At 52.7% G+C, this 27,700-nt stretch overlaps 2 protein-coding genes across 2 annotated transcripts in view; one reads left to right on the top strand and one right to left on the bottom strand.

Annotated features, from left to right (window-relative positions):
• The window catches only part of LOC103249430 (pepsin A), a 10,700-nt gene extending 4,606 nt beyond the window's left edge, over positions 1-6,094 (top strand). Inside the window, exons 4-9 of the mRNA XM_008048064.2 lie at positions 40-158; positions 1,113-1,312; positions 2,759-2,875; positions 3,908-4,052; positions 4,157-4,255; positions 5,771-6,094. Of these exons, the coding sequence (XP_008046255.1) occupies positions 40-158; positions 1,113-1,312; positions 2,759-2,875; positions 3,908-4,052; positions 4,157-4,255; positions 5,771-5,920 (830 nt within the window). The 3' untranslated portion in view covers positions 5,921-6,094. The remainder of the gene's footprint in view (positions 1-39; positions 159-1,112; positions 1,313-2,758; positions 2,876-3,907; positions 4,053-4,156; positions 4,256-5,770) is intronic.
• Positions 6,095-16,362: 10,268 nt separating this feature from the next.
• The window catches only part of VWCE (von Willebrand factor C and EGF domains), a 38,732-nt gene continuing 27,394 nt past the window's right edge, over positions 16,363-27,700 (bottom strand). The window contains exons 16-21 of the mRNA XM_008048063.2: positions 26,377-26,473; positions 24,710-24,792; positions 23,011-23,101; positions 22,822-22,904; positions 21,464-21,554; positions 16,363-17,015 (exon numbers count right to left, since the gene is read on the bottom strand). Of these exons, the coding sequence (XP_008046254.2) occupies positions 16,453-17,015; positions 21,464-21,554; positions 22,822-22,904; positions 23,011-23,101; positions 24,710-24,792; positions 26,377-26,473 (1,008 nt within the window). The 3' untranslated portion in view covers positions 16,363-16,452. The remainder of the gene's footprint in view (positions 17,016-21,463; positions 21,555-22,821; positions 22,905-23,010; positions 23,102-24,709; positions 24,793-26,376; positions 26,474-27,700) is intronic.

Raw genomic sequence — 27,700 nt, 5'->3', positions numbered from 1 at the left:
CAGCTTCTGGAGGCTGATGGTGTCACCTTGCCCTTGCAGCCAACCACAACCGCTTCAACCCTCAGCAGTCCTCCACCTACCAGGCCACCAGCCAGACGGTCTCCATCGCCTATGGCACCGGCAGCATGACGGGCATCCTCGGATACGACACCGTCCAGGTGTGTACCTGTGAGCAGCCTTTTCTCCCTGCCCAGCCCCGGGGCCAGCTTCTGGGGACTTTGGGGACCACCATGTTCCCCCAAAATAAGCTCCTTGAAGCAAGATGAGTCTTTCAGCAATCACAAAAGTCACCTGATTGGGTGCCATGGCCCACCCCTGTCATCTCAGCATTTTGGGAGGCCGAGGCAAGAGGATTGTTTGAGCCCAGTAGTTCGAGATCAGCCTGGGCAACACAGAAAGACCTCGTCTCTACAAAAAAAAACAAAAAAAATTAGGTGGACATGGTGGTGCACACCTAGAGTCCCAGCTACTCAGGAAGCTGAGGTGGGAGGATTGCTTCAGCCCAGGAATCAGAGGCTGAGATGAGCCGCAATCAAGCCACTGCACTCCAGCCTGGGCAACAGAGTGAGACACTGACTCAAAAAAAAAAAGCCTAAAAGAAGTAACCTGACTGGGTGTGGGGAAGGGAAGCACGGACTCTTCTATCTGGGGCAGTGTGGGCAAGGGGGTGAGTGCCCAGAGCCATAAGCCAGTCTCAGCCCCACCCACGTGGAACCTTCCAGAGGGATGAGGAGAAGGTAAGCAGAGGCGCAATTACCTATTAGCTCCTCCTCCTCTCCCAACCAAGTCGCAATCGCTCTACAAGCCTCCTCTCCTAAATTTTAGAACCTGGCAGGGGCCAAGAGCCCTGATGTGCCTGGGCTCTGCTTTGCATCCGACCATTAGAAACACAGACACATGGTGGCCACCTGCTCTCACGCCGAGTCATAGGCCAGGGTCATCTGGAGATCAGCCAGTTGCCACGGTCACCTCCAACAGAGGAGCAAGCATTCTAGGGGACAGTCCCTCTCCCCCGCTTCCAGCCTGGGCCCCCAGGAGCCTGGTCCCGCACGAAATGAGCCAGGGTCGCATCAGGCCCAGGGCCGTTGGACGTGACCTTGGTCCCCCCACAGGTCGGAGGCATCGCTGACACCAACCAGATCTTTGGGCTGAGCGAGACCGAGCCCGGCTCCTTCCTATACTATTCGCCCTTCGACGGCATCCTGGGGTTGGCTTACCCAAACATCGCCTCCTCCGGGGCCACCCCCGTCTTTGACAACATGTGGAACCAAGGCCTGGTCTCTCAGGACCTCTTCTCCGTCTACCTGAGCTCGTAAGTTGGGTCGGGAGGGGCCTCCCCAGAGGTCAAGGTCGCCTGGCCCAGCAGGGAGCTGTCCAGGGCTTGCTGAGGGGAAGAGGGTCTCGGAGAGCAAGAGCTTTGGAGAGTCAGTGCCTGCCGCTGGAGAAGCGTGTGTTTAGAGGGTAATGATGCCAGGCACCGTGGGCATTCTGTCTCCTTCCACCAGCGCGAAGCTTTGCCTTGCACAACTCAAATGTCACGACCAAGCCCGGGAGGTCGAGGCTGCCGTGAGCCGTGATCGTGCCACTGCACTCGAGCTTTGGCAACAGAATGACACTCCAACTCAAAAGATTCAAAATCAATGTCATGGTCACCTTGGGAGGCCAAGATGAGAGGAATAGCTGAGCCCTAGGGTTCAAGAACAGCCTGTACAACTTGGCGAGACCTCATCTCTACAATAAATCAAAAAATTAGCCTGGCATGGTGGCGCAGGCCTGTAGTTCCAGCTACTTGGAAGGTTGAGGCAGAAGGATCACCCAAGTCCAGCAGGTCGAGGCTGCAGTGGCCATGATCATTCCACTGCACTCGACCCAGGGCAACAGAGTGAGACTCCAACTCAAAAAATTCAAAATCAGATGTTGTGGCCATCTGCCTGCCAGTGCCAGTTCCCTCATCCTAAACCCTTAGAAGACACCATTCAAAGTGAATCTTCTTGGGCAACCCCTTCCGGTCCCCTCCCACTATGGGAGTTTTTCTGTCCTCTTAATAAATCCTTCTTTCTAAAATTAAAACAAAACAAAACAAAGTGAATCCTCTTAAAACAGGGACCAAAATTTCATAGCAAAAATGAAAACAAGATTTGATCAGGACTTACATCTTTTTTTGAGCCTAGGAGTTTGAGACCAGCCTGGCCAACATAGCAAGACCTCGTTTCTACAATAACTGAAAAAAATTAGCCAGGTGTGGTGTTGAGTGCCTGTAGTCCCAGCTAATCAGGTGGCTGAGGAGGGAGTACCGCCTGAGTTCCAGAGGTTGAGGCTGCAGCGAGCTGTGATGGTGCCACTGCAGTCCAGCCTGGGTAACAGAATAAAACCCCAACTCAAAAAAAAAAAAAAAAGCACCAACATTGTCACACATTCACATCTCCGTGGGGCTCCTGGCAACCAGAATGAGTATTTGTAGTGAAAACCACACACTTGGAACCCAAACGTCTGGGTTCTTCTCATCTGGGTTTTGCCACCCCCTGCAGCTATATGACCTTGGGCAAGTTGCCTCACCTGAGTCTCAGTATCTTAACTGTAAAGAGGAAATAATAATAGCAGTGACCACTGCATGGGTCTTGATGTAAGAGGAAAAAGAAACCATGTCTGTCACACCTCAGCAAAGGTCCTGGCAAGGGCCCAGTGAAGGGTGGCTCTGAGGATGTATAGAGCAGACGTCTCGATAATGAATGAATTCCCGTCTTCTCACTTTCCACAGCAATGACCAGAGTGGCAGCGTGGTGATGTTTGGTGGCATCGACTCTTCTTACTACACTGGAAATCTGAACTGGGTGCCTCTTTCTGCCGAGGGCTACTGGCAGATCACTGTGGACAGGTAAGACCACCGCGGGTGGGCCGGGTCTGCATGGGCCCCAGACTCTATTCTGTTGGGGACTCATCTCAGCCAGCTTCCCAGAATCCCCTTGGAGCAGCCACCCCGGGGGAGCACACTCTAGGAGGAAGCTGGAAGCTGGCCGAGCCAGAGAGTCCCCAAGAAAGGCGCCTCGCGGGAAAGGGAGGGAGGCTGTCTGGGAACTCCAGAATCCTGTCTGCCAGGATGAGACACCGCGTTCCTTTGGGCCAAGGAGGCAGGAGGTCACCTGCATTCCTGGGCAGAGCTGGAGGACCCACCTGTCCACACATCTCAGCGCTTAGGAGCCTGGGAGCCAGCGCACGCTCCTCCCACTCCGGAAAGGTGTCACTTTCAGCCTATGGGTGGGGTGACGTCTGAGAAATTGATTTGGGGTTGAGAAGCTGCTTCCGGGCCCTTCCATCCTCCCCACGGCAGCCTCGCTTCCGGCTGTTCAGCCCTTGGCTGGCTGCTAGAGTGCCCATCGTGCAGGTCTTGCCAGGATGCAAGACTTTCAGAACTAAAACTGGGACCCTCCTGGGCAAACCTGGATGCACCAGGCATCTCATGCCTGCCTGGCCATGCTGAAACATCACTCCTCCAAGTCCCGCCCCGCCCCTCTGGCTGCCTGGCAAGCCCACCCCCCGCACCCCCCATCTCCTCCCCTGAGAAGCTTTCCAGGCTGCTCCCCCAGGACCCCCTCATCCCGGACCCTGTCTCTGCTCCGTGCTATGGGTCCTGCTCATCCCCCTCATCTGTTAATGGTTCTTACCTTGCCAGCTGGGCCAGGAGCTCCCTTCAGCCAGAAACGGTGTGGCTGTCTTTGTTTAGCCTGGCACGGAGTAGGTGCTCAGGAAATGTTTGTTGAATGAATGAATGTGTGATGGATGAGAGAGAATGACATTTTATGCATCGGCCAATGGATGAGGGGAGGGAAGGTGGAGGTCCCCTGGCTCCTCCCTGGGGAGACGTGCCCCCCGGGGGCTCAGAGGAACCTTGCTTGCATCTCGCCCTCAGCATCACCATGAACGGCGAGGCCATCGCTTGCGCCCAGGGCTGCCAGGCTATCGTTGACACTGGCACCTCTCTGCTGTCTGGCCCGGCCAGCCCCATCGCCAATATCCAGGGCTACATCGGAGCCAGCGAGAACTCCAATGGCCAGGTGAGTCCAGCCCAATCGCCACGTACTAGACCCAAGAGGGGGGCGGGGGGAGGTGTGCCCAGCAGAAGAGAAGGAAACCCTTCTAACCCCGCCCCCCTTTCCAGATGGTGGTCAGCTGCTCGGCTCTCAACAACCTGCCCGACATTGTCTTCACCATCAATGGCATCCAGTATCCTGTGCCTCCCAGCGCCTACATCCTGCAGGTAGGGGGCCCTGGACTGTACACCAGAGGGGCCCACACAGAATGGGGCCACATCGTCCCCCTCTGCAAAATCAAAGTGCACTTCCCCGAGCTGAAGCCAAGAGACAGATTGGCATCAGCTCTGGAAAGCCTCCAAAAGAAAAGAATACATTAAAAGTCAATGCAGGCCGGGCACGGTGGCTCACACTTACCACCCCAGCACTTTGGGAGGCTGAGACAGGAGGATTACTTAAGGCCAGGAGTTCAAGGCCAGCCTGGGAAACACAGTGAGACCTCATCTCTACAAAAAACAAGTAAAAATCAGCCAGGCATGGTAGTGCACGCCTGTAGTCCCAGCTACTTGGGAGGCTGAGGCAGGAGGATTGCCTGAGCCCAGGAGGTTGAGGTTGTAGTGAGCCGTGATTGTCCCACTGCACTCCAGCCTGGGTGACAGAGTGAGACCCTGACTCAAAAAAAGAAAAAGAAAAAACAAAGAAGAAGAAAAGGAAATGCAGGAATAGAATTGGATGAAGCCCTCTAAGGGAAAAAGGGAAGGGACGGAAGATGGGTGGAAAGAAGATTCTGTCTATTTGGACGCCTGGGTCCAAGGCCTGGGTCTTAATTACCAGCCCATTTGCTCTAAGCAAGTTGCAGCCTGTCTCGGCCTCAGTTTCCCCATCTACAAACCAGAGCTGGCAGCTTCCCACCTTTGAAGTGTGCTTAGGGTAATCAAGCAAGACTGACCCATCAGAGCCACCGAGGGTTGGACAAACGGAAATCCTAGCTTGATAGGTCTGGGATTTGTGCACGCCCCCACCTCTATCAAGGAACAAATCTTTAGCCAAATGAACCATAGGAAAATCCTTTGCCTTCCACTATGATGTCAGGGGGAAATTAATTTTGCCCAGTGGATTGATGTTATCCAACAAGAAGGACTTGACACCTGGGCCCCTCCCAGTGACTCTGACTACACGAGGAGGGGGTGTGGGAGGGAGGGCTCAAAGCTCCCCAGGTGGGCCAGGTGCAGTGACTCATGCCTATCATCCCAGCACTCCCAGGTGGGAGGATTGCTTGAGTCAGGAGTTCGAGACCAGCCTGGGCAACACAGCAAGACTTCGTCTCTGCAAAACAAAAATAAATTAAAATAATAATAATAATAGCAAAGCCCCGTGACCTAGCAAGGGGACAGGACTCACAGTGTGTGTGGTTTGCCGCTGGACGGAACCAGAATAAAGACAAAAGGCTATATGCTTGGGGGTTTTCCCCAAGCTGCTGGGAGTTTCCCTCCGAGCTGCTGGGTTCTCCCTAAACCCCTCAGCTAAGGCTGACGTCAGGGGTACCTGCCAGAAGGGCCAGATGGTGTCCAGTAAGCCGTGGAAACCCAGTACCGTGGCCAGTTTACGCAGGCGGCCCCACCATGGAGCCAGGAAGCCCATCGTCGCACAAGGCGGGACCATGACCCCCTGGGAATGACTCACCCAGCACCCGTCTCTGTGGAGTCTGTGTCCCAGCTCCCATTTTTTTCTTGTGTCTCCAGAGCCAGGAGGGCTGCACCAGCGGTTTCCAGAGCATGAACATCCCCACGGCCTCTGGGGAGCTCTGGATCCTGGGTGATGTCTTCATCCGCCAGTACTTTGCCGTCTTCGACAGGGCGAACAATCAGGTGGGCCTGGCCCCGGTGGCATAAGCCCAAGTCTCTCCAGCCTCGCCCAGGAAGACCTGGCCACCATCCCCCGCCCCGTGCCCACTTTAGGTGTATATAATTGTCCTGATTGTCCTTCCTCTGGGAGTGTTGAGGTGGCTCCTGGCTCTATTCCCTGTCATCCCAATAATGTAGAATAAAAACGTAACCCCTGAAACACTTCTGGGAGCTGCTTCTCTTTGTTTGTATTTCCCTTTCAATGTCCCTGGGGTTGGAACATGTTCACGTGGACGGCACAAGCACAATGACACTGGCCAGCAGTCACTTCACAATAGAGCCAGAAAGACAAACAGGTCTCAGCAGGCGGTGCTGGGAGCATCACAAAAAGACTTGGGGCTGGGCGTGGTGGCGCATGCCTTTCACCCCAGCTGCTCGGAAGGCCACAGCAGGAGGATCACTTGAGACAGGAGTTCTGAGCTGTAATGAGCTATGCTGATGTCCACGCTGTTTGGCATCAATATGGTGACCTCTGAGGAGCTGGGGACCACCAGGGTGCCTAAGGAGAGGTGGGCCCCTGGGAACAGGTCAAAACTTCCATGCTGATCAGTAGTGGGGTGGCACCTGTGAATAGCCGCCACACTCTAGCCCGGGCAATGCATCAAGACTCCATCTCTTTTAAAGAAAGAAGGAAAGGCTGGGCGCAGTGGTTCAAGTCTGTAATCCCAGAACTTTGGGAAGCGAAGGCAAGAAGACTGCCTAAGCAACAAATCAAAAAATCAGCCAGGTGTGGTAGCGTCCATCTGTAGCTCCAGCTACTTGGAAGGCTGAGGCGGAAGGATCACTGGAACCCAGCAGGTTGAGGGTGCAGTGGCTGTGAGCGTGCCACTGCACTCCAGCCTGGGCGACAGAGTGAGACTCTAACTCAAAAAAAACAAGAGAGACTTAGGGATCACAACTGCTGAGCTCACTGTCTCCATGTAGAATAGGGCAGCTAAGCTTGGTGTTGAGAGAGTAGATTTCTTAATTCTCCCAAAGCCAACAAAAAGACAATGAGGAAAAAAAAGAGATTGAGGGAGGTGATTACTTCGGGTGACAATCCTAAATAGGTGAGGCAAGGTGGTGTTGCCTGCAAGACAAGGACAGGTATGGGGAGAGAGGCTGACACCCCAGTCTTCCAGGCCACCCTTGCAATTGACAGGCTGATTAAGACTAACAGTTAAGATTAAGGTTGAGCACGGTGGCTCACGCCTCTAATCCCAGCACTTTGGGAGGCCGTGGTGGGAGGATGGTTTCAGCCCAGGAGTTTGAGACCAGCCTGGGCAACATAGTGAGACCTCCTCCCTACAAAAAAATATAAAAAATTAGCATGGTGTGATGGCGCACACCTGTAGTCCCAGCTATTCAGGAGACTGAGGCGGGAGGATCACTTGAGCCCACGAGTTGGAGACTGCAGTGAGCCATGCTCATGCCACTGTTAAAAAAAAAAAAAAAAGGGGGGTACAAGCCACTGAACTGATCTGTTCCCTAGCTGTAATTTAAAGCAGGAACTAAGAGTGCTCACTGATACATTCACCTAGAAAGCCAAGCAGGAAATCTCAGAGTAGGTTGGTAGCAAAATGTTCAATGAAAAGCAGTTCCAAAGTAAATACAGAACATGCTATACTCTAAGCCCTTTTCGAAGGTTCCCAGGGCACAGTTTCCCATCAAAGGCGCTGAGACGTCCTGGCACAAAGTGATCTGTTTCAGTTTAACTCGGTTTAGGGAGGTCCCAGGTTCCCTCTTGTGCTCCTCAGCAGGCAACCTGGGAAGATTCCTACAGTGGCTCCAGGCTCTCTGCTGGGGACACAGGCCCCGAGGGGCTGTCAGAGGGGTGGGGTGAGTTCCAGCACCCAGAGCCCAGGTCTCCCTCCTGAGCCCATTCTCCACAGACGGATAATCTTTTTGAAACATAAATTCGATCACATCCCTTGCCTGTTTAAAACCTTTCCTGAGTGTCTGGCCATTGCACTCGGAATAAGACAAGTCTCTGGCATGGCCTTGGGGCCCCGTGTGCTCTGGGCCCTGGGGAGCTCCCCCCAAACTGGCCTTCTCCCAACCCCACAAACCACCCAGGGGCCTTCCTGCCTCCAGGCCTTTGCACACGTCGTTCCCTTTGCCTGGGCTGCTTTTCCCTTTCTCATGACTTGCTAACATACCCCCAAAGTCCGAAATTCATATATAAAAAATCATGTATTTAGTCTTACATGTCTAAACTTCAGTCACCTTCAAAGTCCTCTCCGTCTGACGCAATACACCTATCAGAGGCTTTTCCCACTGCTCAAAACAGTTTTTGAACGTGTCGATGTGGATGTCTTTTAGTGCTTCTAGCGCTTTTTGTTTCAACTTCTTCCACAGGGCAAAACGTTTCTCTTTGAGGACTTTTTTCACCCAGAGAACAAAAAAATTAGTCACCTGAGGAGAGACCCGGTGAATAGGGAGGGTGGGGCACAGGGATCGTGCTGTTTTGGGTCAAAAACTGCTGAACACTCAGTGCCGTGTAGACAGGTGTGCTCGTCAATTACCCATCATGAAACAGGAAAATGCTTTGAAAAAAAAAAAATTCTGAAGCCGAACACAGCCTCAACACTGCTAGCTGGTACACGGATGCTGATGGGTTCCTAGAATACTTCCCTGGCGGGGGAAGCCCGTACTACACGGGACCCGCCCTCCAAAACATGATTCTATGTTTTTTTGGTCCCCCCTTGTATATGTTTGTGTCAGAGCCACACAGGCAGGCACTGTGATCACTTCGCTTACAGCAAGAGCGGGGCCTGGCACATAGTAGGTGTTCCATAAATATTTGTTGAATGAATGATTCTTTGTTAAAGATAGGGTCTCACTCTGTCACAAATTCCTGAGCTCAAGTGATCCTCCAGCCTCAACCTCTTGAGTAGCTGGAATTACAGGCATGTGCCACCACTGTCTTTTTTTTTTTTTGGTTAAGATGGGGTCTCACAACGTTGCCCAGGCTAGTCTTGAACTCCTGGCCTCAAGCAACCCTCTCACCTTGGCCTCCCAAAGTGCTAGAATTACAGGCATGAGCCACCATGCCAGGGCAAATGAGTGATTAATTCAACATGACTTCTTTTTTTTTTTTTTTTTTTGAGTCGGAGTCCCACTCTGTCGCCCAGACCGGAGTGCAATGGCCACTCCCGGCCACCACAGCCTCGACCTGCTGGTCTCTGGCGATACTTCCGCCTCAGCCTTCCGAGTAGCAGGAACTACAGACACGCACTACCACGCCCAGCTTATTTTTGATTTATTGTAGAGATGAGGTCTCGCTTGCCTAGGCAGGTCTCAAACCCGCGGCCTCAGGCAATCCACTCACCTCAGCCTCCCAAAGTGCGGGATAACAGCCTGAGCCACTGAGCCCGGCTCGACTTCTTTTTTTAAAAAATAGAGATGTGCCCAGGCTGGTCTCGAACTCCTAGGCTCAAGCACTCAAGCAATCCTTCTGCCTCAGCCTCCCACAGTGCTGGGATTATAGCATGAGCCACCATGCCCATACAGGGATGATTTTTTAAAAGGAAACAACCAGCCGGGCATGGTGGCTCAGCCTGTAACCCCAGCACTTTGTGAGGCCGACACGAGAGGATTGCCTGAGCCTGCAGGTTTGAGGCCAGCCTGGGCAACTTGGTGAGACCTTGTCTCTACAATAAATCACAAAAAAAAAACCCTGGCCAGACGTGGTGGCGTGTGTCTGTAGTTCTAGCTACTAGGAAGACTGAGGCAGAGGGATCGCCTGAGCCCAGCAAGTTGAGGCTGTGGTGGTTGTGAGCGTGCCACTGCACTCCAGCCTGGGTGGCAAGAGTGAGACTCCAACTCAGAAAAAAAGAAAAAGAAACAACCCAAATAGGACTAGAGAGTGGATTCTATCTCACTAAGGCCACTTGGGAGACAGCGGGCGGGTCAGCTCCTGGCCCCACCAACGTTCTGCCCTGGTCACATCTGGTCACAGGATGGGCAGGAGGATTTCTCAGGCTTCGGAAAGAGATTTCACCTTGTCCCAGCTCCTTGGCTGCATGTGTTTTACTGACATTTCTCATGCACCTACCTGGAGCCAGGCAGGGCGCCAGCCTCCGGGGAGGCAGGGAGGTCTTCCTGGATCCCATCATTCTCCTGCCCCAGGCTTCCTCCTTCCTTCCTCCCCCTTCTCAGCCCCGGCTCCTCTTTCAGGCCCACCCTGGGACTCCTGAACCCAGAGAGAAGTTGAAGAGGTTCTCCATTACGCAGGTCATCTGGCCTGGAAAGCCCTGTGCCACTTTCTGATCTGACACCGCCCACTTTGCTGCAAGATGCTTTCGGATGAAGTCACAGCCCTTTTCCGCAGTCCCGGGCCTCTGCGCCCTCCAACCTTCTCTGAGAGCATTGGGGGGTCTGAGCCCGACCCATCCGTTCATTCACACTCACCCAGGAGTATTATTCGAACCCCACAGGTCTCCCTCCACTCATGATCACTCTCACACATTGCTGGGAAGTAAAAACTGATGCCACCCTGTGGAGCACCTTGTGACTGTGGCTAGCAAAATTAGACATGCACATAGTTTTTTAAACATCTTTCTTTTCTTTTTCTTTTTTTTGAGTTGGGGTCTCACTCTATTGCCTAGGCTGGAGTGCAGTGGCACAATAACAGCTCACCACAGCCTCAGCCTTCTGGGCTCAGGCGATCCTTCTGCCTTAGCTTCTCGAGTAGTTGGGACTACAGGCGTGAGCCACCCCTCATTAATACAGGTGGGCACCACTGCGCCTGGCTAATTTTTTTAGTTTTTTATAGAGATGAGATCTCATTACATTGCCCGGGCTGGTCTCGATTTCCTGCATCCTCCCACCTCAGCCTCCCAAAGTGCTGGGATCACAAACATGAGCCACTATGCTCAGCACACATACCTTTTAACCCAGTGATTTCACTTCTGGGGATTTGTCTTAAAGATACCCTTGCATACGTACAAAACGACGCAACATGATTCTTGGTAGGACCGTGTGAGAAAGTAAGATTCGAAACACCCCAAATGCCCATCCTCAGGGGATGGCTGGATGACTTTTAGTGCAGCCACACCATGAGCCCCTGTGAGCATGCTCACTAGCTGCTGAGATGGAAGGACCTCAAAGAGAGGCTAGGGATTTTAAAAACAGGTGCACAACAGGGCCTCTGCGGTGCTATCTTCGGAGTTTGGATTACAAAGAAAGAAAACAAGAGCTGGACGTGGTGGGGGATGTCTGTAGTTCCAGCTACTCAGAAGGATTGCTTGAGCTTAGGAGTTTGAGACTAGCCTGGGTGAACAGACTCAGGAAGGGAGGGAGGGAAGGCAGGAGGAAGGGAGGGAGGGAGGGAAGATGGGTGAGTGCCAGGCGCAATGGCTCACACCTGTAATCCCAGCATTTTGGGAGGTGGAGGTGAGAGGGTTGCCAGTCCAGGGCTTCGAGACCAGCCTGGGCAACTTGGCAAGACCTCGTCTTTACAATCAATCAAAACATTAGCCAGGTGTGGTGGCACACGTCTGTGGTTTCAGCTACTTGGAAGGCTGAGGTGGAAGGGTCGCATGAGCCCAGCAGGTGGAGGCTACAGTGGCCGTGAGCCTGCGACTGTGCTCCAGCCTGGGCAACAGAGTGAGACTCCAACTCAGAAAAAAAAGAAAAGAAAAAGAAAGAAAGAGGGAGGGAGGGAGATTTCCTTGCATATGCATAAAGGAGTGCAGAAGACACCCAAGAACCAGCAGCCATGGCAAGGAGGGCGAGGCAGCCAGGGGAGGGGGGCAGATGTGGGCCAGGCCGACTTCTCACTGAGGACAACTGTACCTGCTTCATGACGAAGGTGTTCCACACATTCACAGCAAGTCTGCAAACGCTGTTCTGGAAGCACGTCTTAATGAGAAACCTGCCATGACTTGTCTTCAGACTTGTTCACCTCTTACTTTCATCCCTCACTGCTTCTCAGAACCCTAAAACGGAGCCCCAGCTGAAGGAAAATGCCAGCCACCTCAGTCCAAGAACAACCCTGCTTGCTGGAACCCAGGCGGCCGAGAAGCCAGGGCGGCTCATCCCGTCAAAAGCATTGCGTGCCCAGCAGGGGGGGTCTAGGGGATCTCCTGCCTTCTGGTACCAGCAAACCCTGGGTAGGGCGCCATGCACACCGGGCTGATCGTGGGCAGAACTCACTCTTACAGGCCCCAGGGACAGCCCCAGCCCTCTGCCAGGGCTCCTGCTCTTCTTCCCTAAGAGCCTTCTTGGGCCTGGGATCGCGCAGAAGGGAGGCGAGTTCAGGTCTCGGGTGAGGCCAGCTGGACATGCCGGAGAGTCAGCAGCCCAGGACAAGGCTCAACCAGTGAGAGACAAGAGTGGGGGATACCCACCCCTGCATCTTCACGCCCCAAATGCCCATCCTCAGGGGATGGCTAGATGACTTTTTTTTTTTTGAGTTGGAGTCTCACTCTGTCGCCCAGACTGAAGTGCAGTGGCCGCTCCCGGCCACCGCAGCCTCGACCTGCTGGGCTCTGGCGAGCCTTCCGCCTCAGCCTTCCACGTAGCTGGAACTACAGGCGTGCACTATCACGCCCAGCTAACTTTTTGATTTATTGTAGAGATGAGGTCTCGCCTGCCCAGGCGGGTCTCGAACCCGCGGGCTCAGGCAATCCACTCACCTCAGCCTTCCCAAGGCGTGGGATCACAGGCTGAGCCACCGAGCCCGGCGCTAGATGACTTTTAGTGCAACCTGAGGCGTAGGCTACAGCCTCCTGGAGGGTCCCTAGAAAGACCGAGGGCCAACTGCCCATAGCAGTGACCAGCTCATAAATGCACCATGACGGGTCGTTTTCCCTTGACTTGCACACAAATACTTTTCTCCAGGTCAGCTTTTGGGGGAACACAAACCAAGAGAAGGTAGTCATGACGCCTCACCCTAAAAGCTGTGGCCATCAACTGTCACTCCGAACTCCAGCACAAGAATCTAATCAAATGAGATCAGAAGGTAAAAAGCCTGGAATCAGAGTCAGAAGATGGGCTCTGGCCAGCCACAGTGGCTCACGCCTGTCATCCCAGCACTCTGGGAGACCAAGGCAAGAGGGTTGCTTGAGCCCAGGAATTTGAAACTAGTCTGGGCAATATAGCAAGATCCCATCTCTACAAAAAATTAGCCAGGCGTGGTGGCACGTGCCTGTAGTCGCAACTACTGGGGAGACTGAAGCAGAAGGCTCGCCTGAGCCCAGGAGGTGGAGGCTACAGTGAGCCATGAACGTGCCACTGTACTCCAGCCTGGGAAACAGAGTGACACTCTGGCTCAAAAATACACACACACACACACACACACTCATACATATATGTAAAAACACAAATTGTATACCTATTTATTGAATAGAGGAATAATGATGAAAAAATTGACACTGATTTCAGCCACTACCATCGGCTGCTGGGCTTGTTCGAGAAGCTCCGGGTGGGACCAGGAGGCTGGGCAGGCCGCAGCAAGCTTGGGGCTACAAGGTCCCAAACACAAACTGCCGAACCTCCCGGAGGTATTAGCATACATCATTGTCACACTCCCGAGGAAGGACCATTATTATTCCCACTGTCCAGACAAGGAAGCAGAGACCTAAGATCCTACGGCTGTTCCAGCCAGCTTAAATCTGGGCTTCCTGGGCCTCACCTCCCTCCTTTTTTGCGTCAGAGGCTCACTTTTGTCATCCAGGCAGGAGTACAGTGGCACAATGGTAGCTCATCAAAGCCTCAACCTCCTGGGCTCAGACAATCCTTCCGCCTCAGCCTCCCATATAGCTGGAACTACAAGCACATACCACCACTGGCTAATATTTTCAAAAAAATTTTGAGTTGGAGTCTCACTCTGTTGCCCAGACTGGAGTGCAGTGGCATGCTCAAGGCCATCACAGCCTCAACCTACTGGACTAAGGCGATCCTTATGCCTCAGCCTTCCAAGTAGCCGGAACTACAGGCACACACTACGACGCCTGGCTAATTTTTTCATTTATTGTAGAGATGAGGTTCTGCCAAGTTGCCCAGGCTGGTCTCAAACCCACAGACTCGCAATTCACTCGCCTCAGTCACCCGAAGTGCTGGGATGACAGGCTGAGCCACTGAGCCTGGCCTAATTTTTTTTAATATTATTTTTTTAGAGATGAGATCTTGCCATATTGCCTAGTCTGCTCTTGAACTCCTGGGCTCAAGCAATCCTTCCGCCTCGGCATCCCAAAATGCTGGGCTTACGGGCGTGAGCCACCGTGCTGGACCGCCCAGATTTCACTCTTGACCATCTTCCTTTGTGAACTGCTAGACAAAACAGTCTGTAAGACTCCTCTGCATCTGCAAGTCCTCTCCATCTCTGAACGCCCACATTCATGACTCTTGCCACTATACTCAAAGCAGGACCCAAGCTTATACCAGCGTGTGAGCCGGAGGAGCCCAGATGGCCTTTGCAGCCAGCAAACACTTCCACAGAGCCTTTGCCCTGGGTGAGGTCAGAGAAGGGCTCAGAAGAGGGTGCCCTTGCAGCGTGAAACAAGGCTGCCTTCTACTCAGCAGCCTCCCTGGGCTTCAATGGTAGCAAGTGGTGACTTGGGGACGGCGTAGCTCTGATTTCCGGCCCCCATCGCAAATTCCCTCCCCCCATCGATGATGGCATGGTCCTCTTTCCCTCTGTGAGGGACACTCTGGCTGCACTGCCCCGAGCCCTCCATCAGGACCGACTCCCCAGCTGCTGAGAGGTGGCTGGAGCCACTCCCAGTTTAATCCACAGAGGGGCCCTGGCTGAAAAGCTGCCTTTCCCCAGTTCCTTTCCTGGGGCAGCACAAGGCCGGTCCCCTGGGCTGAACTCAGGGCGACTCTAGAGGGCCATCCCAGCCTCAGAACTCCCAGGGAGCTAGCTGAGGCTTTGGGACTGCCCAGAAGCCCAGCTCTCCCGCCCTGCCGCTGCCCCACCTGCCCCAGGGGTTCATGCCCAGGACTCCCCTAAGAAACCACCCTCCTGAGAGCTCAGCTCAGAGGTTCCTTCTCGGGGAGCCCAACCTCCAATGTCCTCTCTGCCGTCTTTTCCATCCTCACTCCATTTTATTATTATTTTTTTAAGAGATGAGGTCTCACTCTGACCCAGGCTGGGGTGCAGTGGTATGACAATAGCTCACTGCAGTCTCAACCTTTTGTGCTCAGCAATCCTCCCTCCTCAGCCTCCTGAGCAGCTGGGATTACAGGCATGCACCACCACAACCAGCTACCTTTTGGCAGAGACAAGGTCTGACTGTGTTGCCCAGGCTGGTCTCAAACTCCTAACCTCAAGCAATCCTCCCACCTTGGCCTCTCCAAGTGCTGGGATTATAGACATGAGCCACCGCACCCGATTCCAATCTTACTTTAGAAGTATACTGGCTTAGCCGGGCTCAGTGGCTCAGCCTGTAATCCCACGCCTTTGGGAGGCTGAGGTGAGTGAACTGCTTGAGCCTGCGGGTTCGAGACCCGCCTGAGCAGCGAGACCTCATCTCTACAATAAATCAAAAAATCAGCCAGGAGTGGTAGCACATTCCTGTAATTCCGGCTACTTCGAAGGCTGAGGCGGAAGGATCGCCGGAGCCCAGCAGGTGAGGCTGCGGTGGCCGGGAGCAGCCACTGCACTCCAGTCTGGGTGACAGAGTGAGACTCCAACTCAAAAAAAAAAAGAAGTGTAATGGCGTCAAAGGCCACCAAGTACTTACAAGGGACCCCTCCCCCACCGACCCCACTGGGAATTCGTTTACCAACCCCCCCCCATGGGCATTTCCCACCTTCCCATGGGTGAGCAGTAAATGAGCTGGGCAGCTGGGGAGACCAAGACAACTTTTAATCAGGAAACCTCAGAGGACAACACATCATGGCTGGCAGTGCAGGCCCCGTGGAATCCCAGCCCCATGTGACCCATATCCTCCAGGAGAGAGTTTGGCAGCCCTGACCTTTCCCAAAAGACCAGCTGGCCAAGGCCATGGGATCTGGAGAGGATGCTGACCAAGGAGAGCACCATTTGCTTAATTATTTTCTTTTTGCGATGGGTCTTACTCGGTTGCCCAGGCTGGAGTACAGTGGCATGATTACAGCTCCCTGCAGCCTTGACCTCCTGGGCTCAGGTGATCCTTCCTCCTCAGCTTCCTAGGCAGCTGGGACTATAGCTGTGCACTACCATGCTGGATAATTTTTTTATTTTTAGAGATGAGGTCTTGCTATGTTGCCTAGGCTGGTCTTAAACTCCTGGGCTCATGTGATCCTCCCACCTCGGCCTCCCAAAATGCTGGGATTACAGGTGTGAGCCACAGCGCCTGGCCATTTGCTTAATTCTTCTGGCACATTCCAAATGCTTTTTGGCAACCAGGTTACATCCTTGTTGTAGCAAGGTGCAGCATAGGGATTTACCCAATCCCGCCAGGAGCCCTGCGGGAGTGAGTGCAGCTTTAAGCGCCAAGTTTGTCCCTGGAGCCGCCTTGCACGGTGACATTCCTACGCGGTGGATTCCTCCCCCTGGGAGGTTCCCACTGTGGACTGCTGGGGCCCGGGGCGGGTGGAACCTGTGGGGGCTACAGAGAGTCTGGGGGTGGTAGGAGAGAGTGAGCGAGGCCTGAGGAGGCTGATGTCTCCGAGGGGCTGGGGTCCGTCGTGGAAAGTGCCGAAGCTTCTGTCAGGTGGGTAGCAGGCAGAGAAGGCCACCTGGATGCTGTCTGGGCCCCCGAGGCCAACAAGGAGCGCTCTGGTGTCACAAGAGGAAGCTGAGAAGCTCTCTGGGAGGCTGGAGGTAGAGTGTGGTTCCCCAGAGGGATCAAAGGCCCTGGAGAGAGCTGAGGGAACGGGGAGGCCCCTGGCTCCCTTGGGGAAACACCCACTGGCCCCAAAGGGGGCGAGGGAGGGGCCTGAGACCCTGAGGGGTTTGTTGGCAAAGTCTGTGCCTTAGACAAGTTCGTTCTCAAGAGGAGCTGGAAGAGATGGAGCATCGGCCTTTGGGGGGTGGCTGTGGGGTGCCCCAGGCAGGAGCCACAGTGGATGGGGATCTCGGCATCTCCACGGGGGCTCCGAGTCGCTTTGCTGAAGGACACGTCTCCCTGAGGGGAGAGCCCCTGCCGTTCTTCCAGTGGCGACAGGGTCTCTAGAGAAAGGAGGGAAGTGAGACGCGCAACAGCTCTCCCCCCTGGCCAAAATGGTGCTGGGACAAGTTGTGCGGGAACAGACACCCAAGCTCTGTTCCCCGGGGGGAACCTCAGCACACCCAGTGAGGACCAGCCAGCTCCTGCCTCCAGGGAGAGAAGACTGAAGGGAGTCATGAACCGAGGGAGGCGGTTTGCCACGTGCCCTTGCACACAGCACGCGACTTCCCTGGACCTTGGTTTCCCCATCTGTAAAACGGGCATCACAAGATGGACTGAGATCAGAGGGGAAAAGTGCATGGAGACTCAGCCTACACCATAATGTGAGCTGCAGACTTTGGTGTCAATGACACATCAGCATAGGTTCACTGATATGCCACACTGGTGTGGGCAGAGGACAGTGGGAGAACCTGGGGGTGTGTGGAATCAGGGGTGTATGGGAACTCTCTGTACCTTCCACACAGTTTTGCAATAAACCTGAAATTGTTCTAAAAAGTTAAGTGTGAGCCGGGCTCGGTGGCTCAGCCTGTAATCCCGTGCCTTTGGGAGGCTGAGGTGAGTGGATTGCCTGAGCCCGTGGGTTCAAGAACCGCCTGGGCAGCAAAACCTCATCTCTACAATAAATCAAAAAATCGGCTGGGCATGTTAGCGCATGCCTGTAATTCCGGCTACTCGGAAGGCTGAGCCGAAGGATTGCTGGAGCCCAGTGGGTTGAGGCTGCAGTGGCTGGGAGCGGCCACTGCACTCCAGTCTGGGCGACAGAGTGAGACTCCAACTCAAAAAAAAAAAAAAAAAAAGAAAGAAAGAAAGAAATTGAGAAATGAGAAAAGGAAAGTATTTGGTTCTAGGTGAGTTTCCTTTTGTAGACTGAAGGTAGACAAAGGGGCTTGTCTACTGAAGGCACTTTGTTTGGGTATAGGGGTACAATCTCTCCACCTGTATGTGGGGAGCAATCTCTCTATCTGATGGCCTCAGGAAGGACTTGACCTGGTGTGCTTGGGTGGGTGGAAAGGGACAAGTTGGGAATGACTGGCAGGCTGAGGGCATGAGAAGGACAGGGGAAGAAAGGAGGGGCAGGAGAAGGAGAGGGAGATGAAAGACCAGAAAATCAAGAGAACAGGCACAGAAGAGAGAGAAGAGTGACACCAGAGATGTTTGGAGTGGGGGCAGTTGGGAGGAACTGGGCCACTGGCAATCAACTCCTCATCTTGATAAAGTTATTTCCTGTTTATCAGACATCGTTGGGACATTAGTGGTCTCACACCAGTGATTTAGTGGACACTTGCCCCCTTGGGGTATCCATACTTTTGGAAGCTTTTCCAAATGTGTTCACCCTCCACTGCTTTCTGAAACTAAACATCCTGAGTCCTTTTTCTGGAAATAGTGGCAAAAGAGGCAAGGAGTTTACTTGTGAAAATTGGTTTCATTCTTTAAGTAGACATTTGTTAATTCAGGGCCTTCTATGTGCCTAGCACTGTGTCAGGTGTTGTGGCCATGACAGACCTGGAGCCTTCTTATGGCGCTTGTGCTGCCTGTAATTTGGACCATTTTGAGGGGATCGTAGGGTGAACACTTCCACTTCCTAACCTGTGCTTGGCTGTGGTGCAGTGAGGTTTTTAAGGGTCTTGGGAATAAGTTGGATTGTTTGCCTTATAGGAAAAGGCTCAAGATTGTGGTGGTGGAACTTCCCAATGTCAGCTGTCACTTTATGCTGCTGTCACTGGCTTGTTTCTGTAAGAGTGAAAAGGCGTGATCCGTTTCCTCACCCATCGTAAGGGTCACGGCCAACACTCCTATAATAAAAGACTGGCTAACAAGAGAAAAGCGGCCAGGCACAGTGGCTCACACCTATAATCACAGCACTTTGGGAGGCTGAGGTAGGAGGATTGCTTGAGCCCAGGAGCTTGAGGCCAGCCTAGGCAACATAGTGAGACTACATCTCTACAAAAATAATTTTTTAAAAGATTAACTAGGCATGGCAGTGCACACCTCTAGTCCCAGCTACTCAGGAGGCTGAGGCAGAAGGATTGCCTGAGCTCAGGAGGTTGAAGCTGCACTGTGATCATGCCACTGCACTTCAGCCTGGGTGATGGAGTGAGACCCTGACTCAAAAAAAAAAAAAAAAAAAAAACCAAAGTTAAGTGTGTTTGTTTATTTTTGGGTTGGAATTACACTCTATTTATTTATTTTTGAGTTGGAATCTCACTCTGTCACCCAGGCTACAGTGCAGTGGCAAGCTCACGGCCACCCCAGCATTAACGACCTGCTGGACTCAGGGGATCCTTCCACGTCAGCCTTTCAAGTTAGCTAGAACTACAGGTTTGCACTGCCATGCCCGGCTAATTTTTTGACTTATTGTAGAGACGAGGTCTCACCTATTTCCCAGGCTAAACCCCTAGACTCAGGCAATCCTCTTTCCTCACTCTCCCAAAGTGCTGGGATTACAGGTATGAGCCACTGCACTCAGCAAAGTTTATTTATTTATTTTATTTATTTATTTATTTATTTTGAGTTGGAGTCTCATTCTGTCGCCCAGACTGGAGTACAGTGACACGCTCCCGGCCACCGCAACCTCAACTTGTTGGGCTCCGACGATCCCTCCGCCTCAGCCTTCCAAGTAGCTGGAACTACAGGCGTGCGCTATCACACCCGGCTAATTTTTTGATTTGTTGTAGAGATGAGGTCTCGCCAAGTTGCCCAGGCAGGTCTCGAACCTTCGGGCTCAGGCAATCCACTCACCTCAGCCTCCCAAAGCGTGGAATTACAGGCTGAGCCACCGAGCCTGGCTAAAATTTATTTTTAAAAAACTTTTTGCTGGTCACGGTGGCTCACACCTATAATCCCAGCACTTTGGGAGGCCGAGAGGAGAGGGTTGCTGGAGCCCAGAAGTTTGAATCCAGCCTGGCCAACATAGCAAGACCTTGTCTCTACAATAAACCAATATAAAATTAGCATGCGCTTGTAGTCCCAGATACTCAGGAGGCTTAGGAGGAAGGATCGCTAGAGCCCAGGCGGTCAAGTCTGTGGTGAGCCGTGCTCGTGCCACTGCACTCCTGCCTGGGTAGCAGAGTAAGACTCTAACTCAAAAAAAAAAAAACTTAAGTCTCAGCCAAGGGCCTGGCACATCATAGAGGCTCTATACAAAGTGGAAAGAACTTCAGATACTCCTTGACTCACCACAGGGCTGCAGCCCAATAAACCCACCGTCAGCTAAAAATGCATCAAATACACTCAACCTATACAACACCAGAGCATGGCCAACCTTAGCCGTGATCAGAACACATCCTTTGGCCTACAGTCGGGCAAATAATCTCATGCAAAGACTTTTTTTTTTTTGAGTTGGAGTCGCACACAGGCTGGAATGTACTGGCACGATCTCTCGGCCTCTGCAGCCTCAACCTGCTAGACTCAGGCAATCCCTCCGCCTTAGCCTTCCAAGCAGCTGGGACTACAGGCATGTGCCACCTAGCCTGTTTTTTTAAAATTATTATTTATTGTAGAAACGAGGTCTCACTATGTTGCCCAGGCTGGTCTCGAACTCCTGAGCTCAGGTAATCCTCTCACCTCGTCCTCCCAAAGTGCTAGGATTGTAGGCATGAACCACTGCACCAGACCACTCAAGGACTATTGTATAATAAAGTTGGGCCAGGCACAGTGGCTCACGCCTGTAACCCCAGCACTTTAGGAGGCTGAGGTGGGAGGATTGCTTGAGCGTGAGCATTCGAAACCAGTTGAGACAACATAGAGAGGCCTCATCTCCACAAAAATTTAAAAATTAGCTAGGTGCAGTGGTACGCACCTGTAATCCCAGCACTCTGGGAGGCTAAGGTGAGAGGATTACCTGAGTCCAGGGGTTTGAGACCAACCTGGGCAACTTGGAGAGACTTCATCTCTACAATAAATCAGAAAATTAGCCAGGTGTGATGGTGTGCGCTTGTAGTCCTAGCTACTTGGAAGGTTGAGATGGAAGGATTGCCCGAGTCCAGCCTGGGAAACGGAGTGAGACTTCGACTCAAAAATAAATAATTAAATAAAAAATAAAAAATTAGGCAGGCATGGCAGTGCAAGTCTGTAGTCCCCACTACTCAGGAGGCTGAGACAGAAGGATCGGGGGGCTACGGTAAGCCGTGATTGCGTCACTACACTCCAGCCTGGGCAACAGAGTAAGATTCCAATTCAAACCATAAAATAAAGACCAATGCAGAGGAAGAGATTAAGGAAGGAGATGACAAAGACGAAACAGAACCGTAAATAAACATGTCAGAGGACACATCATGGTGTGATATAATGAGCACTGGACGAGGTAGACAAGGTTAGACAGCTGTGCTATGCAACATGAACAAGCCATGTTCCCTCTCTGAGCCTGGGTATCTCACATCCAGTCCTTTACAAATTCAAAGTTTCTGGGAGGAAGATAGTGGTGAAACTCCAGGTCCAGAGGCCTCCTTACCTGAGCAGGAAGAGCAGCAGTCCCCGGGAAGCAGGGAGGGGTCAGCACAGGCCTGATGACAGGGGACCTTCTCACAGCTCACCTCTCCCAGCTGGGGAAGCAAAAGGATACCCGTGAGAAAGCCCAGTGCCCTCAAGGGCTTCCTACATTTGCAAGGGACCGTGGGAAGATCCTGGGACAGAGGCTTCAGTGCCAGGATCCTCACCTAGAGGACAGTTGAAGCCAACCACAGCAGGGCAGCCTTAAGAAAACCACTTCTGACTGGGCATGGCAGCTCGCACCTGTAATCCCGGCACTTTGGGAAGATAAGGTGGGAAGATCACTTGAAGCTGGGAGTTTGAGACCAGCCTAGGCAACATGGTGAGACTTCATGCCATGAAAAAAACCAAAAAATTAGCCAGGTGTGGTGGTGCACACCTATAGTCCCAGCTACCCAGGAGGCTGAGGCAAGAGAACCACTTGAGCCTACAAGTTTGAGACTGAGGTGAGCTGTGATCAAGCCACTGTACTCTGGCCTGGACAACAGGGCAAGATCCTAATTCAAAAAAATATAAAGTGCCAGGCACAGTGGCTCTCAACTGTAATCCCAGCACTTTGGGAGGTGGAGGCAAGAGGATTGCTTGAGCCCAGGGTTTCGAGACCAGCCTGGGCAACTTGGCGAGACCTCATCTCTACAGTAAAACAAAAAGTTAGCCAGGCATGGTGGTGCGTGCCTGTGTTTCCAACTACTCGGAAGGCCGAGGCGGAAGGATCACGTGAACCCAGCGGGTCGAGGTTGTGGTGGCAGTGAGTGTGCCACTGCACTCCAGCCTGGGCGACAGAGTGGGACTCCAACTCAAAAAATAATAAAAAGAAAAAGAAAGAAAGAAAGAAAAATGATTCCCCTTCTGGAATTCCATATTAGGGAGGAGAGGGTCAAAGAGGATCATTAGTTAAAAGTGACAGATGGGGCCGGGTGCAGTGGCTCAGCCTGTAATCCCAGCACTTTGGGAGGCCAAGATGAGAGGACTGCCTGGGTCCAGGGGTTCAGGACCTGCCTGGGCAACTTGGTGAGAACTCATCTCTACAGTAAATCAAAAAATAAGCCAGATGTAATAGCACGCGCCTATAGTTCCAGCTACTCAGAAGGCTGAGGTGGAAGGATCGCCTGAGTCCAGCAGGTTGAGGCTGCGGTGGCTGTGGGCGTGCCACTGCACTCTGGCCTGGGTGACAGAGTGAGACTCCAACTCAAAAGAAAAATGGTGACAGACAGCAGGAGAGTGGACTTCTATTGACTAAGGGGCTCCAGCTGTTGTGAAAGGGAAAAAGGCAAGAAGCGTTCCTGGCCAGGCGGCCCCAGGCTCCCAGGCCCAGCTCACCTGGCACGTGCAGCGGGTGCAGGGCTCATCGTCCAAGGTGAACACCTGGCCGTTCCCCACCTTCCTGCCCTCATAGTTGCAGTCTGAGGAAGCAGAGGGAACAGGGGTCCATGAGCACAAGGCCTGTCCAGGAGCCTTGGACACGGGACAACACTCGGACACCGGGCAACACTGGCTAGAGTCACTCACCTCGGCACACCGGGCAACACTCCCCGTCAGGGTGGAAAGGGTAGGTGCAGGTGATGGGGCAGTCCACGGGCGAGCAGGCCACAGAGCCCAGCTGCATGACACAGAAGACACACAAGGCCCTCCGTTCAGGGCAGCTGACGAGACGCTCAGGAAGGCATAGGTCAGGAGGCCACCGAGTGGCCATCAGAGCGACTGATCCACGGCGGGGCGGTGGCACCTACTCGGTGAGGGTCCCTCATCCCGCTAGAACACAAGTCCCACAAGGACAAGGGCCTGGCCTTGTCGGCAGAATTCATCCATCAACAGGTGCCTGTCGCATGAACAGCCCGGGAAGAGGCATCCACCAAAACCCAAGAAACCAAGAGAAACCCAGTGGCCAAATCTCTCCGAAGCACGCGGCTGTGACCAGATGGGGCCAATGTGCAGGAGTCACTCAGGGTCAACACCCCTGTGAATGGAAACAACCACGAGGATGCTGACTTGAGCTTCTTGATCTTTCTGTGGACCATGTGCCTTACCACCAAGGCTCACCCAGACACCACGAAAATACGGTGTCTGCACCCACCACCAGTGGAAGAGCTCTGCCCAACTTCAATAGTTTCAGTGTGACTCGCAATAAGGATTTTTTTTTTCATTTTCCAAATACCAAATGATGCTTCCCTCTAGCATGCCTTTTCAGACTGAGAGGCAGTGTGACTCAGGGATACCAATGTACACCCCAGAGTCAGAATACTAGGATTCTGGCCAGGCGCGGTGGCTCATGCCTGTAATCCCAACACTTTGGAAGGCCAAGGTGAGAGGACTGCTTGAGCCCAGGAATTCATGGTCAGCCTGGGAAATGTAGCAAGACCTCATCTCCAAAAGAAAAATATTAGAATTCTTGGCACTTGGATTAACCAGCTGTGAGATCTTGGGCAAATGACTTTGTCTCTCTGTGTCTCAGTTTTCTCTAGAAGAATGGGATGATGGTAGTACCTACCCTATAAAATTCTCGAGTGGATGAACCAGGTCCATGCCTATCAGGGGCCTAGAACAGGACTGGCTTCACAATGTATCTACTGAGAAGATTCCAGTTCAGAGCCCTGGGTTTGAGCACCTCCCCTCTACCCTCGGCAAGAATCCCCAGGATTCGTTTAAGCTCTGAGGAACCAGCCCCCAAGACTCCCTGGTAACCCAGAAGCAGAGGATTTTTGCTGGCCAAGGTTAAAAGTATTTGCTGGGTACAGTGGCTCACGCCTGTAATCCCAACACCTTGGGAGGCTGAGATGGGAGATTGCTTGAGCCAAGGCACTTGAGACAAGCCTGAGAAACATAGCAAGACCTCGTCTCTACAAAAAAAATATTATTAGCTGGGTGTGGTGGTACACTCCTATAGTCCCAGCTACTTGGGAAGCTGAGATACAAGGATCAACTAAACCCAAGAGGTCAAGGCTGCAGTGAGCCATGACTGTGCCACCGCACTCCAGTCTGGGCACCAGAGTGAGACCCTGACTCAAAAAAAAACCAATCAATAAATATTTCTCTGGTGCAGTCTAAACATTAACCCCAGCAGGCCTGGAGGGAGCTAGCTGACTTTCACCATGAACTAGGAGCGACCCTCTCTCTTCCAGACATCTGGATTTTGCCTCTGGGGCTCAGGAGCTGATGTCAGTCACTGGGAAGTTTCCACAGAAGGGGGTTGGGTCTGGGTGGTCCGTACCAGGCAGATGCAACTCAGACACGGGTCCAGTGCAGACGGGAAGGTCTCATTGTTGAAGAAGACTCTGCCCATGTAGGTGCAGCCTGCCACAGAGAGCACGCAGTGAGTGCCAGTCGGGGCAAAGGTTGGAGACTTCTCTGGAGAATGAGAGTCAGGCCATGCGCCTGCCAGGCAGTCACCCCGGGGGTCAGGGAAGGGACCAGACATTGCCAGAACTGAGTGTATGAATCAGGTGTTGGATTCAGCAAAGGGATTGCAGGGTCTTGGTCTTTAGGGCTGTCAACCCAGAGAGGGGGAGACTCCTTCTCGACCCCTCCCAGGTGGGATCAGGCGGAGGGATCTGGAGATACCAGGTGTACACAAGACCTCGCGGCCGTCTCCCCCACATCCCCTATGCCGCCCTGCTGGGCAAAACTCCAAACCCCACCTGTCCAGAATGCTTCCCTCTCTAAGTCCCAACACCTCAGAGGCCCCATCTGAATGATGCCACCTTCACAGTATTATCACCTATCACTTTTTTTTGGAGTCATGGTCTCACTCTGTTGCCCAGGCTGAAGTGCAGGGGCGTGACCATGGCTCACCACAGCCTCTACCTCCTGGGCTCAGGTGATTCTCCCACCTCGGCCTCCCAAGTAGATGGGACTACAGGCGCACATCACCATGCCCAGCTAACTTTTTGTAGTACGAGGTCTTGATATGTTGTTCAGGCTGGTCTCCTACTCCTGGGCTCAAGTGATCCTCCTGCCTTGGCCACCCAAAGTGCTGGGATTACAGGCGTGAGCCACCATGCCTGGCACGTATCACATTTTTATACTGGTAAGTATAAAAGCAGGTAACGAGACAGTAGGGGAAGGTTTTATAAGAAACAATATCCATCTATTAAACGTTGTATGTGTGTGTCACAGAGAGACTAGGACATAACCACAAAGGTAATGGTGATAATGAGTCCTTTAACACTTTTTTGATTTTTGATTTCTGTTTTCTACCACAAAATGTCACTTCTGAAATCATGGAAAAGGTAAAAATCCCACTACTAAAAAGTAAATTGTTGGCCAGGTAAGGTGGCTCATACCTATAATCTCAGCATTTTAGGAGGCTGAAGCAGGAGAATCACTTGAGCCCAGGAGTTCAAGACCAGCCTGGGCAACATAGTGAGACCTTGTCTCTACAAAAATTTAAAAATTAGCCAGGTGTGGTGGCGGGTGCCTACTTGGGAGGCTGAGGCAGAAGGCTTGCCTGAGCCCAGAAAGTCAAGAATGCAGTGGGTTGTGGTCATGCCCGTGTACTCTGGCCTGGGTGACAGAGTGCGGCCCTGACAAAAAAAAGCAATAAATAAAAAATAAATACATCAGCTGTCACGTTCATCTCCCCTCACCACTCCCCATGCTTCACAGGTCAAGTTCCTGCTTCGTGCCCCCAGGCTGTAAGCCGTGTGTCTTCTCATCTGCCTCCAGCACCCAGACAGGGCCTGCCTTGGGCAAACTGCTTCGCCTCTCTGAGCCTCAGTTTCCTCCTTCGTAGAATTGGACCACCCCTTGGGGCTGATGTAGGAGGTGACTCGGGTTTAGCACAGGGCAGCCCGGTGCAGGGTGACCTGGATGGAAACCCCATGAGCATTCCTGCCTTGGGGGTGGGGGCTGAGCCAGGGGTTACCAGCTGGGGGTTACCTGCCGAGCAGTCCGGGCAACACTGTCCAGGGATGCGGATGGGGTGAGGGCAGGAGTCCACGCAGTCTGTCCTCTTACAACTCACCGAGCCATCTGCCTGGAGGAAGGAGGACGTCAACCAGGTTGTCACCCCTCGCCTCCCCGCCCCTCAAAAGGAAGGGCAATGCTGCAAACTGGCCAAGGTTTGCCCTCTGGGGCGCCATGTTGAGGCTGGGAGGTGACCAGTCTGCCCCAAAGAGGACCAGCTACTTGGCAAAGGTGATAGGAGCCTTCCAGAAGGTTCTACATATTTAAGAAGGAAGGTCAGAGCTGGGATTCTGGTCTCGTATTTCCTGTCCCTCTCCAGCAGCACCGAAGACTGCACCATCACCCCCATCCAAATCCCTCTCTCAGCTTCTGCCTGGAGCCCTGGCTCACTCCAAACCTATGTAGTACAATAAAGTCCTATTTTTATAGAAACTATGCCACCAGACATGTCTCTTGCAGGGGACCACGGAGGTTTCTTTTCTTTTTTTCCCTTAAGAATCTGAATGTTAGCCAGGTGCAGTGGCTCACACCTGTAATCCCAGCACTTTGGGAGGCTGAGGTGAGAGGACTGCCTGAGCCCATGGGTTCGAGACCAGCCAGGGCAACTCGGCAAGACCTTGTCTCTGCAAAATCCAAAAGATTAGTCAGGTTTGGTGGCGCACAGCTGTAGTTCCAGTTACTAGGAAGGCTGAGGCAGAAGGATCGCCTGAGCCCAGCAGGTTGAATGCATGCCACTGCACTCCAGGCTGGGTGACAGAGTGAGACTCCAACTCAAAAAAAAAAAAAAAAAAGAATCTGAATGTTTAATGAGCAAGTTTTAGCTGAGGAAAAAAAATCTGAATGTTTATGAACTATTTGTATAGCACACTCTTATGATAGGAAGCGTTCAAAATCAGTCATAAAAGAGAAAATTACAGCCAGGCACAGTGGTTCAGGCCTGTATGTAATCCCAGCACTTTGGGAGACCGAGGTGGGAGGATTGCTTGAGCCCAAGAGTTCAAGACCAGCCTGGACAACATAGTAAGACTTCATCTCTACAAAAAAATGTTTTAAAATTAGCCTGGCGTGGTGGCATATGCCAATAGTTCCACCTACTCAGGTGGCTGAGCAGAAGGATTGTTTGTGCCCAGGAAGTTGAGGCTGCGGTAAGCCATGATCGTGCCACCGCACTCCAGTCTGGGTGACAGAGTAAGATCCTGACTCAAAAAAAAACCGAGCAGGTTCGAGACCCGCCTGGGCAGGTGAGACCTCATCTCTACAATAAATCAAAAAATCAACCGGGCATGGTAGCACATGC

This window comes from Carlito syrichta, unplaced genomic scaffold (assembly GCF_000164805.1).
Source record: "Carlito syrichta isolate Samal-C Ts95f unplaced genomic scaffold, Tarsius_syrichta-2.0.1 Scaffold120490, whole genome shotgun sequence".
In the NCBI taxonomy this organism is placed as follows: domain Eukaryota; kingdom Metazoa; phylum Chordata; class Mammalia; order Primates; family Tarsiidae; genus Carlito; species Carlito syrichta.
Note: the sequence above shows the minus strand (reverse complement) of the source record. Positions and strands in the feature narration are given on the sequence as shown.